Source organism: Alexandromys fortis, unplaced genomic scaffold (genome assembly GCF_014885135.2).
Source record: "Alexandromys fortis isolate MF-2015 unplaced genomic scaffold, M_Fortis_MF-2015_v1.1 scaffold_1, whole genome shotgun sequence".
NCBI classification, from domain to species: domain Eukaryota; kingdom Metazoa; phylum Chordata; class Mammalia; order Rodentia; family Cricetidae; genus Alexandromys; species Alexandromys fortis.
The window spans coordinates 4,659,047-4,675,576 of NW_026067927.1; the positions used below are offsets into that span (position 1 = coordinate 4,659,047).

The 16,530-nt window shown below is 39.1% G+C and overlaps 1 protein-coding gene across 9 annotated transcripts in view; it reads right to left on the reverse strand.

Moving 5' to 3' along the window:
- Positions 1-16,530, reverse strand: part of Cnot1 (CCR4-NOT transcription complex subunit 1) — a 58,774-nt gene that overhangs the window by 8,376 nt on the left and 33,868 nt on the right. For 5 of the 9 annotated variants that reach the window (XM_050143993.1, XM_050143989.1, XM_050143987.1 and 2 more), the window contains 17 exons: positions 16,349-16,459; positions 16,039-16,116; positions 15,685-15,862; positions 14,547-14,677; positions 12,713-13,009; positions 11,768-11,908; positions 11,569-11,673; positions 10,627-10,746; positions 8,881-9,072; positions 8,062-8,204; positions 7,145-7,253; positions 6,885-7,054; positions 5,980-6,232; positions 3,579-3,827; positions 1,667-1,830; positions 1,208-1,325; positions 472-573 (listed from right to left, as the gene is read on the reverse strand). In XM_050143993.1, coding sequence (XP_049999950.1) covers positions 472-573; positions 1,208-1,325; positions 1,667-1,830; positions 3,579-3,827; positions 5,980-6,232; positions 6,885-7,054; positions 7,145-7,253; positions 8,062-8,204; positions 8,881-9,072; positions 10,627-10,746; positions 11,569-11,673; positions 11,768-11,908; positions 12,713-13,009; positions 14,547-14,677; positions 15,685-15,862; positions 16,039-16,116; positions 16,349-16,459 — 2,661 coding nt within the window. Of the gene's footprint in view, positions 1-471; positions 574-1,172; positions 1,326-1,666; positions 1,831-3,578; positions 3,828-5,979; positions 6,233-6,884; positions 7,055-7,144; positions 7,254-8,061; positions 8,205-8,880; positions 9,073-10,626; positions 10,747-11,568; positions 11,674-11,767; positions 11,909-12,712; positions 13,010-14,546; positions 14,678-15,684; positions 15,863-16,038; positions 16,117-16,348; positions 16,460-16,530 lie in introns of all 9 variants that reach the window. The other 4 variants (XM_050143991.1, XM_050143992.1, XM_050143990.1 and 1 more) reach the window with 2 other exon arrangements.

Sequence of the window (16,530 nt, forward strand, 5' to 3'; positions counted from 1 at the left end):
ACGAGATAGCTTAGCATGTGTAAGAAGGTCCTAGGTGGGGGCTGGAGAGATGGCTCAGAGGTTAAGAGCATTGCCTGTTCTTCCAAAGGTCCTGAGTTCAATTCCCAGCACCCACATGGTGGCTCACAACCATCTGTAACACCAGTTCCAGGAGCTCCAGCATCCTCTTCTATATTCCCTGAACACCAGACCCACATGCATGCCAAAGTCATACACATAAAATAAAACTAAGAAGAAAAATGTTTAAAAGAAAAAAAAACACCAAGGAAATAGGAGTTAAACCCCCAGTGAGATTGTACAACAAAACTGCTAAAATGGGGGCAGGGAGAAGAGCAGAGAAGATAAAACCTCAACTGGTAGAGGCACCACTAATACTAGAGTACCCTTAAGTAGGGCCTCTGAATCTTGTGTTACTGTAAAAACTTAGTAACAGCCCACGTGTTAAAAAAAATCCAAGTAAGTAAAAATTACCTTATAGAGGATTTGCATAGGTTTAGTGAGTTCCACATTTCTAAGGAAAGGCGCTAAATATTTGAATAAATCAATCAACAGCTGTGCATACATAGGCCACCCCTAAAGAAAGAAATATATATGAGTTGTAGTGACATTTAGAAGTTGTCAGTTACCAAAAGGTTCCTTGGGTTATTACACTGTGGTCACACACACTAACATCAGTACCTCTCGACTAAGTATTTATTAGCTTAGTGTGGTAGGGAGCACATGTTTCATCTTTTTGTGGGCATGCCATGCACGTGTCTGCGTGCCATGGTTTGCATATGGAAATCATAAAACAAAATCAAAAGTGATTATTTCACTTTCTTAGCCACTGTAACACATGGTAGTTACATTTTCTTCTGGTCTGAAGAGTCAAATGAAGGTACTTTTGCCACTTAATTGCAAATTGAGACAGTTCTCATATTAAATTATTGTTAACGCAAAGGATTAAGAGACTGACAGAGATGGTCCATAACAAAGCTAGAGAAGCAATAGGTGGTCACCCAAGAAAGCCTTATGTATTCAAGTACTTGATAAGTCTCTTTACATTCTGTGACCTGACATTTAATAATTACCAAATAACATGCTTAGGGGAAAAAAAAAAAAAAACAACTATTACTACTAAGTAACTAATAGAAATCGACATAAACAGTGCTAGTAAGCCCCCAGGTAGTTACAGGCTTCGTCTGTGGGAGATAAACTGCAGCCACACCTTCTGCTGTGGCGTATGTGCCAGCATTCTTGCAATAAAGATCCGATGGGAGATCAATTCAAGCCAGGCATATACAAAGCCAGGAGCTTTGGTAGGCCTTAAGATGTGGAATGTATTGCTGAAAGAAAAATTTCAGAAGCTCAAACTTAAATATATCAAACAACATATGAATGCAGACAACATGCAAGTTACTTTACAAAAAAAATAACTTGTACCTAAATAAACCAAAAGTTCTACCCGAGTTTGACTACAGTAAACCAAGTCCTTAAATCTTAGCAAGTGCAGCCCATGGTGTGAGATTCGTGCCTTCAATTCCAGCTCTTGGAAGCTAGAATCAGGAGACTTAGGAGTTCAAGACCACCAGCCTCAGTAACATAAGAACTCTGGAGGATAATCTGAGCTATAAGGCCCTATGTCAAATGACAACAAATGTAAATCTCTACTAAGCCCAACACTCACCAGAAAGCTGTAAGAGTCTGGAAATTAATGGTTTCCAACACATGTTCAGGTGCATTGAGCTCCAATAGCAACATGATAAAAATCCTATGGTAGGGAAGCTGCTGAAATTCACTCTGCCGAACATCATGATCCTGTAGGAGAACTCCCACTACAATCCCGAGAACCTATACAGAATACACAGTTTACAACTCATTATCACACAGATAAGCCACTTGTTTTCAATTCATGACTTTTTAATTTTATTTGTTTATTTTCTTATCTGTTTAGGTTGGTTTTATGAGACAGGGTTTCTCTGTTACAGCCCTGGCTGTCTTGGAACTCATCACTGTGTAGACCAGGCTAGCCTTAAACTCAAGAGATCTGCTTACCTCTGCCTCCCAAGTGATGGGATTAAAGGCATAGGCCACCACTGCTCAGCTAACTCGTGATTCTTTTATCTTGTGTTCTTGGACTGAACCTAGGCCCTCACAAATGCTAGGCAAGTTATTTTATCACTTGAGTGCTATCTTGAGGCTTTTTAAAAAAACAAACAACAACAAAAACAAACAAACAAAAAAACCCCAAAACTTTGGGACAAGGTCTAAGACACCTAAAAGCTGGCTTTGAACTTACAAATCTCACTGTAATGCTCCTGCCTCACCCAGTCTTTCAAATCTTACTACAAAGCACTTTGAAGGGAAAAGACACGTGCCATTTGAACACAAATTTGTATTCTGGCAGAGATACTTGTTTAAATCTGTGTTTCCTCTGAATTTCATTGTCATTGGACCAAAACTTTTACATCCTCCACTGATGGCACTGGTTTTTCTAAAGCTATAGAAACCTGGATGTCTCTTCGTGTTTCATCATACTGCACACAACAATGTTAAATCTAATGTGTCCTGATAGCAACAAGGGGCAAATGGTTCTCAGCTCTCTTAACAGTCTACTCAGTTTGCTCACTGATCAGCATGTGTGTGTTGGGGGGGGGGGGGGGGGGGGGGGGGATGAGTGACAATAAGAACCCAACTGTATTTCTTCAAGAGCAAAATCTAGTCAAGGCTCCACATGGGCACCATTTGTAAATGTAGACTGCACTTTCGTTTCCTGGCTACCCAGGCCCATTTAATCACACAGAAATTGTATAATTACAGCAATACTTGGCCGATGGCTTAGGCATATTCCTAGCTAGTTCTCACATCTTAAATTAACCCATTTCTATTAATCTATGTATCACTGTGAGACAGTCTGTGGCTTACATATAATGTTTTGGTATCTTTCCCCTTTGGGTGGCAGCGGCTATATGGTGTTTCCTTGACTCTATGCATCTCTGTTCAGATTTCCTTCCTGGCTTTACTCTGCTAAACCACTGGGCAAAACAGCTTTATTCATCAACCAATAAAAGCAATACACAGATAGAAGGACATCCCACATCAATTTTGATATTCAACTATTTCAAGAATCCCGCCATATAAATCAGGTCAATAATTAAATCTCACTCCTGATACTGGTCTATCCATCTAGACAACAATTTGGGGTAGGAAGACACCACCCACCTGGTATCTCCTATTGGGATCATCTAAGCACTAACACACCAAAATACATTTTTAATTTCTCTATTTAAATATTGTTAAATACTATTTTCTTTTAACTGAGGTGAATATTATCACTTCATTTTTGGATAAAAAATGCTACTACAAAAGGTTTTAAGGGCTGGGTGTGATGATACATGCCCCTTAACCAAGCACTTGGAAGGCTGACTGAGTCTGGTCTACATAGTGAGTTCCAGGTCAGTAAAGGGCTACACAGTGAGTACCTGTCTCAAACAACAAAGGGTGGTAGTGGTGGGAACCACACACAACACAATGGAGCAGAAAAAAAAACAAAAACAAAAAACCCACAAAAACCCAAGGATCAAGAAAGCATTCCAGACCTTATTCAGGAGATTGATCTTTGTGACAGTGTTGGTGGCCTCCCCAGAGTGCTTCACTAACAGTGCAATGAGGCGGACAAAGGCATCCAGGTTGTGATAGCACTTGGCTCGGATCATGGTGGGATTAGCAGCAGGATTGTGCTGCTGCTCTGCTTGAGCACGGTAACTGATTTCGACACACATTTCAGTGCAAAGACGAAAAAACCTTGTTATGAGGTCATCAGTCTTAAGTATTCCTTGTTGGTGCATCTACAGTAGGAACAACCAACACAGTGAGATCATACTCAACATCAACTTTATACATGTTAGCTTTCAAACAACCACACTATAGTTTATTTCCATTTCTAAGTCTTACTTTGTGAAAGGATGCCATTAGAAAAATGACCCCTCTACTATTGAGGAGCCATGGCAGACTTCGTCCCAATTTTAATGCATGGTGAAGATTGAAATTGACAAAGAGATAATTAGCCTTGAACAAGAGGGTATATGTACAAATAATTCAGGAAATTATATAAATAACACTAACTTTTAAAAACTTTCAAGGTGTTAATATATTGTTCTCTCAGGAAGACTCAATAGCTTGTACATTTAACTTCCCATAAGTAACACTTCTTCTAACAGTTACCCTCCTCTTATTTAACCACTGGTAAAGCTTTTGAAATTCTGGCCAACTGCAGAAAAATTAATTTATTTAATACTCAAGAATCAAGATTGTTATTTAAATGTGATGTTCTTTTATACTACTATAATTAGTGGAAAAGGCCAGTTCCAGGTCAGGCAGGGCTACATAAGCAACACTGTCTAATAAAAAATAAAAAAATAAACCAACAGTCTCAGGGGAAGTACATTAAAGCAGAAGAGAGATCATCTTGGAAAATTTTAAACTATTTAATTATCTTGATAAGCAATAAATAAATGTTGAATTATGGAAACAATGTAACCAAACCAAGACAGAAGGCCAGCAAAAAGACCTTACTCCATTCTGAAATCATTTAAAATTTTGAAGAGGAAGATGATGTGCCATGACAAAGCACAAAAAGTAAAAAAAATCCCTGGAAGGTCTACTGCACCACCTGCCTGAGAGAGGTGGGTAAAGCAAATAAGGCGGAGCTAGACAGAAGCCACACCCATACCCAGGACACAAAAATGCCCATAAAACACCACACATTTGAATTTCTCTCAGTGGAATAAAAAATTCAAACTATAAACATAGATGATAGCCTTTCAATGGAGTTATGTTTTATAGTATCCTGGATTCTTTTAGCAGAAGAAATTTACATGGCATACTTTAAGTATCATTTATGTTCAAAGTATATCCATCCAATTCTTACCAAGTTCATCCACACTTAACTGTCAGGTATTTTAAAAAGAGACCAATTAATCTTTCTTTGGCAAGACAACCAACTTTTGGTTTCAATTTGAGGAAACGGAAAAAATAGAATAATCAAGTGTTATATCTTACTGAACAAATACTGTACCATTTTATTAAGGAAATTTTAAGGTCAGTTCAAGGAAGTACTATTCCTGACAAGTTCTGTTACAGTCAGGACACTAATTCTTCCTCTTTGTTGCTCCCATCACTGAAAACAGTCAGTAATGAAGAAAAACAGAATACAAATGAACCTTGACTACTTTTCCCCCCAGTTTGTTCTGTAACTGCTTTTTAAGGTTTATTTTTACTGTATTTGTGTGCCTATGGATGCTTGCTAGTGTGCACGTGTGTTCAATGGTGCAGATGTGTACCCATGAATACAGATGTCTGCCAAGACCAGAGATGCGGGTTGTCCCTGAGCTGGATGAGTTACCCAATGTCAGCACAGGGAACTAAATCAGTCCTCTGTTAAGAACAGTACAAAGTATGTGCTCTTAACTGCCTAATCCCACCCAGCACTTGGGAGGCAGAGACAGGCAGAGCTCTATGAGTTCAAGGCCAGCCTGGCCTACGAAGCTAGTTCCAGAAGCTGTACAGAAACCCAGCCTCGAAAAAACTACACATATAGGATATTCTAAAATGTTAATGTATTGGCTCAAAGTCCATCACTGGTGACTATATTAGTAAAATAGGATATTCTAAAATTTTAATGTATTGGCTCAAAATCCATCACTGGTGACTATTATATTAGTAAAATGATATTCTGTAGCTTCATTTTTCACTTTCTGACCCCACCCACCATACACTGTAGCTATGACAAATGGGATAAATAGACTAAAGGAGTAAGAATACTGAATTTACAGTAGCCATCATCAGTAGTGAGGAAAAAACAGGCCGTATTATTTTAACAGACCACAGTGGTATTATTTTTGCTTGCATGAGTATAGAGGTAATTCTGACCACAGGTATACAATACTGAACTTTAATATTGGAGTTATCACACCCTACTTAATGTTGAATAAAAAGCACCTTTCTTTCCAAAAGCTCTACCTGTCCAACAAACGCAGAGAAAGCTTTGGTACTGTCACGGCCAGCTGCTGCTGAATGGTATAGATTCACCCATTCCCTCAGAAGATACTCTGCCTTCTCCCTCAGGCCTGGAGGGTCATCATATTCTGAGGCTTGAGAGATCCCAGAATGCATCATAAAGTTAGGGCCTCCGTGAGCACGATCAATCATTGCTTCATAGTTGGATCGCACTACTTCCATCAGCTGAGGCAATCTAGTATGATAAATTCACAGTGAAAATCAGTTAACCCACCATTTTTTTATTTTATAGATACACAACTGGACCATTTATCAGAACTTGGGAAAATCAAGTAGGTGAGGTTGGCTGATCAATGAGCCCTAAAATCCGCAGTGCTGAATTACCAGCGTGCACAACTATACCCAGTCTTGTGTCACGCACATTCCTGTGTGTGTACATGAATGCAAGTGCACATGCTTGTGGAGGCCAGAGAACAACCTTGGGTATTATTTCTACAGAATTTGTCCATGTTGTTTGGTGATAAAGTTTCTCACTAGAACCTGGAGCTTCCTAAATCACTGTCCCTAGTCCAGCACTGGTATTCCAAGTGTGCATCAATACATTTGGTTTTAAGGGTGAGAGCATCCAAAGACTGGACTTAGATCTTCCTACAAGCATTTCACCAAACAGAGCCAGTGCTCAAACCACGTTTCTGGTGCCAACTCATCAGTCATTGTATGCACAGAAGGCAGTTGACTTAGCATTCACACTTTCAGGATAGCATTAGGCTTAACTAAAATTATGTTTTAGGTGAAACAGTCACAAAATAATGTTAGTGTGTACATTAATTTCTAAAGCGCTTAGAGACTGCTGAATGCACAAGGAAAGCAAAGCATTCCATCCTTACCCTTCTGGAGCATTGCCTCTGGAATGAGCATTAATCCTCATGAGGGTTTCAATGGTATGGAATAGATCTGCCTCAGTAATATGGGCAACACTCCTTTCATCCACCAGCAGAATTTTTACCAGTTGCATAGCAAATGCCACGGCCATGTAGTTTAAGCCATTCTCCATTGACTGGCAACACAGCAAAAATGTGAGAGAGATAATTAAAATAATAGCACTCCCTACATCCTTTAGTTTGCTCAAGTTAAATTTCTTCCATACCTGAGCTAGATGAAGATCATACTGCTGCATGTTAACCAAATGATTTCGAATTAACAACTCCACAGCCTCCACATTATATTTATATTCATCTCGACATTCAATTAGGCACCTAGAAAAAGACTGTCTGTTAGCCGTATTAACCACATTGGCAATGTGTTCTACACAAAGGTATCTAGAGACAACTGCAAAAACAAAAAAACAAAACAAAAAAACCCACGAACAACAAAAACAAAGCAGACAAACAAAAACCACCAACAAACAACACAAAACAGTATCAAGCTTTAACACAGTAAGCAGGCTAGGGATAATAAGCATAATCTAGGCTTAGCATATACAAGGTTCTCAGCAAACTGCCCAGCCAGCAGAAAGATCATCTGAAATGTTAACAGTCCAGGCTTTGCTTTCACATTGGGCAGTAGGAGAAATTTCATTCAAGACACTAAAATATTTCCATGGATGCTACTGTGAAATCTTGAAAACAAATGAACTAATGTATTCCTGAAAAGCATGTACTGGAACCACCCAACAATTCTTACCCTTTAAAAATCAAAAATTCAAAGCCCCATTTATTGTGTAAGCAAAAGAAAGACATCTGGAAATAAATAGGCTATGTATATCAAAAGCTAGCCCATGGCGCTTTAGAGATTCAGTGGTTTAGAATACTTTTTGTTCTTGCAAAAGCCCCAGGTTTAATTTTCAGCATCCACATGGTGGCTCAGACTCATTCTTCACACCAATTTCAGGGACTTCAGTTGTCCTCTTCTGTCCCCTGCAGGCACCCAGCACACAGAGTAGACATACAAGCATACAATATATAATGTATGCAAGGAAAATATTCATGTACATAAAATAAACTGTAAAACCTAAAATAATGATAAAACTAGTCCAGTAATAACTAGTTTTCTAAGGTTACCCACCTTGTGATCTGTTTGTTGCACCATGGAGATCCATATGCCCTGCCATCCTGCAAAGCTTTTAGTACCAAGAGGTGACATTCCCTGTACCGCAGCAGCAGGTCAGCATCAGCACCACTTGTGGCATCTAATAAACCCTCTACAGCCTATGGACAAAAGAAAGTATTCAAAACTATGGAAAATACAGGACTCAGACCAAGTATGCAAGCTGGAAATCAAACACAAGCAACTACGTAATTTCTGAAGCTTAAAACTCCTCTTCACTCTCAACTTTCATCTATCTAGTTTAAACTTAATCATTATTATTTGCCGTCTTAAGTCTCTACGCAGTCAAAAGGGCCAGCCAGGCGGTAGTGGTGCATGTCTTTAATCCCAGCACTTGGGAGGCAGAGGTAGGTAGATTTCAGTGAGTCTGAGGACAGCCTTCTCTACAAAGTGAGTTCCAGGACAGCCAGGACTACGCAGAGAACCCCTATCTGGGGGGGGGGGGGAGGGGAGTGGAGTGGGCATCAAGGGCTTCCCAATTTAATCTGCCCATTCCTCAGACACTTGTATCAATTTACTTACTAATCAAAAGATGTGTCTTTATATAATAGTAGTCATTCACCATATTTCCAAAATATTACCATACAGAAAAGATGTCCCATCTAGCTACTTCTAACTGCCATAACTACATTCTACAGCAAGAAGATGGGATGGGGGAAGTGTCAACAAAACTTGGTTTGTATTAATTTTTAAAACCCAATTCTAATTATATAGATTTAGATACAGGTCAGAGTCTATAAACCTAGTTCCTTCTATAAGCAATAGTTTAAAACCAACCTTCTGAAGTAATCCAAGAGCAGCTATCGCATCTCGAGAATTCCGAGACAACACTACAACCTCCAAAAGACTTCGTAGAGCTTGGGCTTGAGGATTCATGGCCAGAGTTGGTGGAATGGCATGTAGGTGCTGCTCCAGTTCTGTAATACACTTATCATAAATCTGAGCTACATCATCTGTTGCCCAAGCTTGCTGTTTTAGAAAAAGAAATAACCAAAGGAAAAAAAATTAAGGTTGTTCACTGGCATAATATACTAATGAAATAGAAGTCTGTCCTCGGCATATTTCTCCAGCTTATTTTTTTATTCAAATTATAAATTGTCTTCTATAGCTCCCAACATAATAAATGATCACAGAGTATAGTATCAATAATGCAAAAGACTGAGCACAGCACATGTGTCATCCAGGAAGCCTTCTGCAACTCAGAAGTCTTACAAGTTATAGAGCATGATTGGACAGAGTAAAAGTACAGCATCACTTCTATGCTTTCCTTTTTTTCACCTTTCACAATAGTGTTTCTGTAGCCCTGGCACTCCTGAACTAGTTCTGTAGACCAGACTGGCCTCTAGTTTAAGAGATTCGCCTTCCTCTGCTTCCAGAGTGCTGAGATTAAAAGTGTGGGTCACCATGCCCAGCTATGTGCTCTTCATATTAAAAACATACCACTGGCCTGAAAGTCTAGTGTAACCATAAAGACCTGAGTACAAATCTTCATTCAGAACCCTGTCAAGATGGGTGTGATGCCTCTCCCCTACTTGACTCTAGGAAGAGGGAATAATTGTTCTTTAGGAGAGTAGCTGATATTAAATTGCCTGATCCAGTAAAAACCCTACCTATACCCATGCAAACATGCAAGTTGCCCTACTTAAATTCGCTGGGTTACTTATTTATTTATGAGTGTATGGATGCATATGGGGCCAGAGAATAGTTTGTGGGAATCAGTTTCATCCTTCCTGGGGAAAATACATGTTTTCAGGCTTGTCGGCAAATGCCTCATTACACCACTGAGTCATTTCTCTGGCCCATCGGTAGGCTTTTCAAGATAAGTAAATAGAAAGGGGTATAAAAGTGGGGAGAAAGGGAGGAAACTCGGCTCCAGAGGAACTAGAGGAGAATAAATGAGGGCACAAGAAAGGTAAATATGCTCAAAATACATACATGTATGAATAATGAATGAATCTTAAAACTGTTTAAAAGACAGAGCCTTCACAAAATACATACTCAATAAAGGCACTTTATATCATTCTTTCTAAAAAAGAAAACTACCAAAAGCAAAGAGGGCAACAGGTCACAACTTCTCAAGCATGGAAATGTTTTTCTTATATTCTCAACTTTAGGTAAATCTCTTGCACAATTTTAGAAACTCTACCTTCAAACAGAAGTAGGTATAAATTAAAGAAACAAACACATACTCTGAGCCGGGATCCCAGCACTCAGGGAGGCAGAGGCTGGCAGATCTCTGTGAGTTCGAGGCCAGGACAGGCCCCACAACTACTGAGAACCCCTGTATTATAAAACAATAAAACAAAACAAAAAAAGAGCTACTCTGAGCTAAATAGTACAGTTAAGCTAATGCCAGAACATAATACAATGCCTACATACCATGCTGATTTAACAAACATCACCTATAACTCAATGGCTTCCATTCCCCTATACCCAATAACAAGCTCCCAAGCAGAAAGTGATGCATTATTAAATTATATTTCATAACATAAACATTTAATTTAAACCAAGTGAGGTATTTACCTTCATGGGCTGAGCTAAAAATCCTGTAGGTTGACTTAAGTCATTTGTAGGTAAGAAGCCAGGCACATTTCGTGCAAACTCTTCATAAACGGCTAGCTGCTTTGGGTCCACACCGCCAACCTTAAAAGAAGAAAGCCTTTTTTGGTAAAATTTCCTTCACAATCAAAAGAAACTTTTTTTTTAATTTAAATTTTGAGGTGGAGAGGTTGAGAAAGGGTCTCTCTATGTAGTACCAGAACTCACTATGTAAACTAGGCTGGTCTCAAACTAATAGATACTCCACCTTCTGCTGGGATTAAAGGCATGAGCCACCATGCCCAGCTGAAATTTACTTTCGGAAAATAGGAAGTTTGTTTGTATTAGGATTCTGATAGAGTCCTTTAATATAACATATGGCAGCATGCACACCCATAGACTACACAGAAGATGTTTTCTCATTTTCCTAGTAGTCACTGTTATTAAGAACTTTTTCACTAGAGCCTCAAGTGTTGGTACAGCTATAATCCCAGCATTCAAGAAGCAGAGACAGATGGTTAAAAGTTTGAGACAGTCTGACGATATATGAAAGCCCTGCCTCACAATAATCACTAAGAAATGGACTGTGTCGTGCATTCTCCCTTGATGTTGTTTGTATTAGGCCCTCACCATCAAGTTGGGATCAAAGTGGAGCTACCAATTAAAGTATACCAGAAAATGCGAAAAAGCAAGTTGGTAAACAAGAGCTAACAAGTACATGAACTTTTTATACCAACACTGAGCAACTCTGGGGAAGAGAAGAATTTCCATACCTGCTCCAGGACATTTTAAAATGAAATGATACTAGAGATGCTTTCTTCAGAAGCAGTATTTAGACACACTGCCCTAGTACTGACGAGGTATTCATGCAACAGTAACACATAGAAAGCAAAGGTGAAGCAAGGAGAAAAGAGCCTCAATTCTCACTTTCAGCCTGATTTGCTCTGGCATCCGTTCCGCTTGATATGTTAATACAACAGGATCACAGTATCTGCGTCCTTCTTGCCGAGCATGTTTTCTCAGCTCAAATTCCTACAAATAAAAAAAGTCACTGAGGTTCTTGTTATAAGATACTTCCTCAAATTCAAAGATACCACAACTTTAAAGATGAATGCTAAACACTTACAGTTGCCAATCTCTTGTCCATCTCAGGGCCTGCTTTCTCCACTGCAGTTTTCTGAATAAAACAGCAAGCTAATTCACAATTGTCCTGAGCTAACTGAGCAGCAGCCTGGTCCATCATTTCCCTTTGTTGTGGGGATGCAGTCTATTGAGAACACAAAAGAAGTTATGCAGTCTATTGAGAACACAAAAGAAGTTATCTTAACAATGTACAATTAAGAGATGCAGTACAGTCCACAGGTCATTCCAAGTATATATACTTATATACCAGTCACTACTCACAAGTATTTGCAGTTATTTCACCTCTGAGATGAAAATACTTTTAAACATTTTATCAATTGTGGTAAACATAGTGAACAATGGTTAACAGTAAAGAAACAATTACTTCTAAATGTGGTATCTGATACTCAAGAGTGACCTGAAGACACAGTGTGTGACTACATATACAAAGCAATTTTAAATCACTTTATAATGCTCTAATCCAACTACTAGAATTAAATTCACCCATAACAGAATTTAGATTGTGTACTGTTTGTTAGAAAATGTTCAGCTCAAGCATGGTGGTAATGCCTTTGATGCCCCCACTGAGGAGGCAAAGCAGGTGGACCTCTATAAATTTGAGGCCAGCCTGGTTTCTATACATAAGCTTCAGGACCGCCAAGGTTGTATATAATCATGACCCTGTTCAAATAAAGAATCTTCTTTTCTTTAGGAAAATAGAGTATCTGCTAAACACTGCTGAGCATACAACTATGTACAAAAAAGTAAATGTGATCCTTTGCCTTAACACAAAAAGGGTTATGGATTCCAACAAAGAAAGACGGAAAAATTTATATTTAAAAAAGAGGGGGGGGGTTATTTTAGGATAAAGTAGTAACAGTGGTGTACACAGGCAAAAACTTTGGTAAACAAGTAATGAATTTTATAGTACATGAAATGATCCACTTACACGAAGAGCTGAGGCAAAACTGTTTTTTAGGTTGGTAGATATGCTCATCAGTAAAGGCTCCCTGCAAGTAATCATAGCCATTCCAGCTGTCAAGTTCCGCATCATGTGATGAGCTGCTATTCGCATTCTGGATTCCTCAGAATCCAGGGCGAAATCCTTTCTGACTATCTGTTCACAAGTAGTCATGGCAATCTTAATTGACCGATCTACCACAGGATGAACTAGCTCCTGGACAGCCCGTTCAATTGCTTGCCGCACACACTGCTTCAACTGTGGATGAGCCTGAAACAAAGGTATCTGGAGAGAGAAGAAGAGAGGCACAAATCATGTCATCAGCTTATTTAAATAAGACAGCCAGATAGTGACTCTGGTATTCTCTCAATACTATAGAAACTACAGCATTCACTTAAAACTAGCAAAACCTCAGGAAACAGAAGCTGGGGAAAATAATAAATTGGTATAACCTGGGGCTGGAGAGATGGCTCAGAGGTTAAGAGCAGTGCCTGCTCTTCCAAAGGTCCTGAGTTCAATTCCCAGCAACCTTACATGGTGGCTCACAACCATCTGTAATGAGGTCTGGTGCCCTCTTCTGGCCAGCAGGCATACACACAGACACAACATTGTATACATAATAAATAAAAAAAAATTGGTATAACCTGTAATTCATGCTTTTTAAAACTTCCCTTCAATTTTAACAGGAAAGCTGATCATTAAACACTTATTGCTTATAGACACATGAGTTTCTAACTTATGTCTAAACTAATTGTTAAAAAGGCAATTCCTCATCAGTTCACAGTGATGCACATCTTTAATCCCCAGATTCAGTAGGCAGAGGCAGGAGAATCTCTGAGGCCAGTCTGGTCTACAAAGCGAATTCCAGGACAACCACGACAATTTCAGAGAGAAACCCTGTCTCCAAAAACAACCAAACAACAAAAAGCAAATTCTCAGGAGCCAGAGAAGATGGCTCACTGGTCAAGAGCACTTCCTTTTCTTGCAGAGGCCCCAGGATTTGGTTCCCAGAACTTACATGGGAGCTTCATTGCTGTGAATGGTCTCTAATTCCAGTTCCAGGGGATCTGGTGTCCCCTTCTTGCCTCCTCAGGCATACATGTAACTTACATATAATACATGCAAGCAAAACACTGATACACATAAAATAAAAATAAATGTTGAAGCCTTTGGCTTAGAAATTCTATATACAAACTGCAGTCTGCCAAAGAAATGGCTTAATACCAGGCCAAAGTGACATGATAATGAAAGCAAATAATAAAGAAATAAAGAGTACTAAAGCATAAATTAAGAATCCTTTGACCTATGTGAAGATTATCCAAAATTTGATTTTATTGCTAGTATATTAAATCACTGTGGGGTAGGATAAGAGTAACAAATAGGAGTGTCAATCAAAGACAATTTTTACACGCAAAGGGATCTTCCTTGTTATATGCATTATAAAGCATGCACACGTACACAGAGTTTCTTTGTGTAGCCCTGGCTGTTCTGGTACGTGCTCTATAAACTAGGCTGGCAGATATGCCTGCCTCTGTGTCTTGAGTGCTGGAATTAAAGACATTTGAAGGAAACAAAACAAAAAAAAACAAAAACAAAAACAAACACAACTAGTTGGTGAAGAGCAAAGGCCCAGTGGTTAAGCACGTGCTGTTCTTGTGGAGGACCAGGAAGTGATTATAGAACCAATATAGTAGATCGTATCTGTAACTCCAGTTTCAGATCTGATGCACACATACACATGCATGTAAAACAATCACACACATATAATAAATCAATATTTTAAACAAAGAAAGGAAGGAAGGAGAGATCGGTTTTTACTTACTGTAGGGTTTAGAGTAATGTGTGGGGCCAGGCCTGCCAGAGAATAAACATTGATGTCGTGGTAGCTATACTGTGGCTGTGGTGGAACTGTGGCTGTACAGGTAGTACTGGTAGCTGGCGTTGTAGAAGTTGCTAGATGTAAAGAGATAAGAATGCACATTAGTTGACCATACACAAAAATTAACTGGCCATTATATGGACCTTGTATACTTCAACTAAGTTAGACTCTTGAGAAGGGGGCACTTAAGGTCACATCACACCCATTCTGAAAAATAAATTCTGTTACATGAACTATGAGCCAAGTATATAAATGTCCACCAGTGGCAATATTTCATAGCACAGAAACTTTTTTTTTATCCCACCCTCCTCCCCCTTTGTTTGAGACAGGGTTTCTCTGTGTAACAGCTCTAGCTGTCCTGGAACTCAGGGGGCTCCACCTGCCTCTGCCTCCCAAGTGGTGGGATCAAATGTGTTTTAAGGGTAAATCTACAAGATCCATGGGTACCTGTCTTCAACCTAGCCTTTACCAGGCTCATTTGGAATTTGTCAAATGCCAGGAGTTAGGGGTGGGGGCGCGGAATGCTACAGGGTGGTGGCTGGCATATTTTACCAATACCTCACTGTTGAGCATAACTACATGCAACACAAACATGTTTGCTCAACTGGGTCCCAATCCGGGTGAGAACTAAGTATGTAGCTTAGGTTGGTATCGAACTTACAACCCTCCTGGCTTTAGCTCCTCAAGGGCTAAGATTATAGGCCTGCATCTCTAAACCCAGTCCTGATTGTCTTGATAGAGGTAAAATAATGTTCTAGCAGGTGTAGAAGATCTGACAAATCTTCGCCTTTAAGGAACAATATAGGCTATTGTGTTATTCACGTATTTTTGATACTTAAAACAATGTATGAGATAAACTAGTCTGGTTATGATACAGGACAATTAATTGACTCATTTGGTTAAGAATATTTTAAGAGATGAGGAGAAATCTGATTAGCTGTTACTCTCACTTGATTATTAGAAGACTCACCAAAAGGCAAACAAGATTTTATACAAGGTGGGATAGTTAATGGCTTGCTTATGTAGAGATGTACCGTTTGAGAAGATACTGGTTGACAAAAGGCTAGACTTCTGTACTTACTTGTCGTCGTGATGGCAGGAAGCTCTTCCGGCTGTTTGACGTCTTTCTTTGGAGCGGAGAGTTGTTCATCTAAGTTCTTCAGGCGGTCTTTATCTTTCAGGAGGTTTCCAGGTTTGAGTTCATTGATGTCTAATGCAAGGTTCTTACAGAGCACCTCAATCTCAAACTTCAAGTTTAACTGCATAATTCCAGTATTCGATTAGAATTTTGAAGAGAAAAATCTTAAGTTTTATTCATAAAATATACCACCTTCAATCCTATAGTACAATGCCCACAGCCCCCTTCAATGTCTGTCTTTACTGCAAAGTTTAGTCATCTTAAGACAGGGAATTCTCCAAGATGAGGCAATTTTACCTTTAAGTCATGCTCTTGGTGTAGCTCAGCCAATACATTCATAATTGCCATTGTCCAGGGGTTTGGTGGTCTAAAAACCTAAAGAAAAGTTACAGTATTAAGCTAGCTCTAAACCAACCATTATTTAGTACTATTTCAACATTTTCATGACCATGACAAAATATTCCAGAAAAACACCAAAGGTAATACATTCTGTCTTTGAATTTCACCTAATACCTAAGATCAGCTAAGGCAGACTTGTGTGCAAAAGAACAAACCTACAATCTCTTAGGAATTGTGTTAACAATCTCAGAATTCAGCATTTACTCACCAGACTACGAATGCTGGACTCTAGAACTTTGGCAACAAAGGGCACTACATAAAGCAACTCTTGTTGTCCTTTAACATAAGCCTCTAGCAGCAAAGATTTCACATCCAAGTCCTAAAATTTTAAAACAAAACAAAACTTCTGAGAATTTGAGAATCTGCTCCAGAAGCCCTCGGAGAAAATAA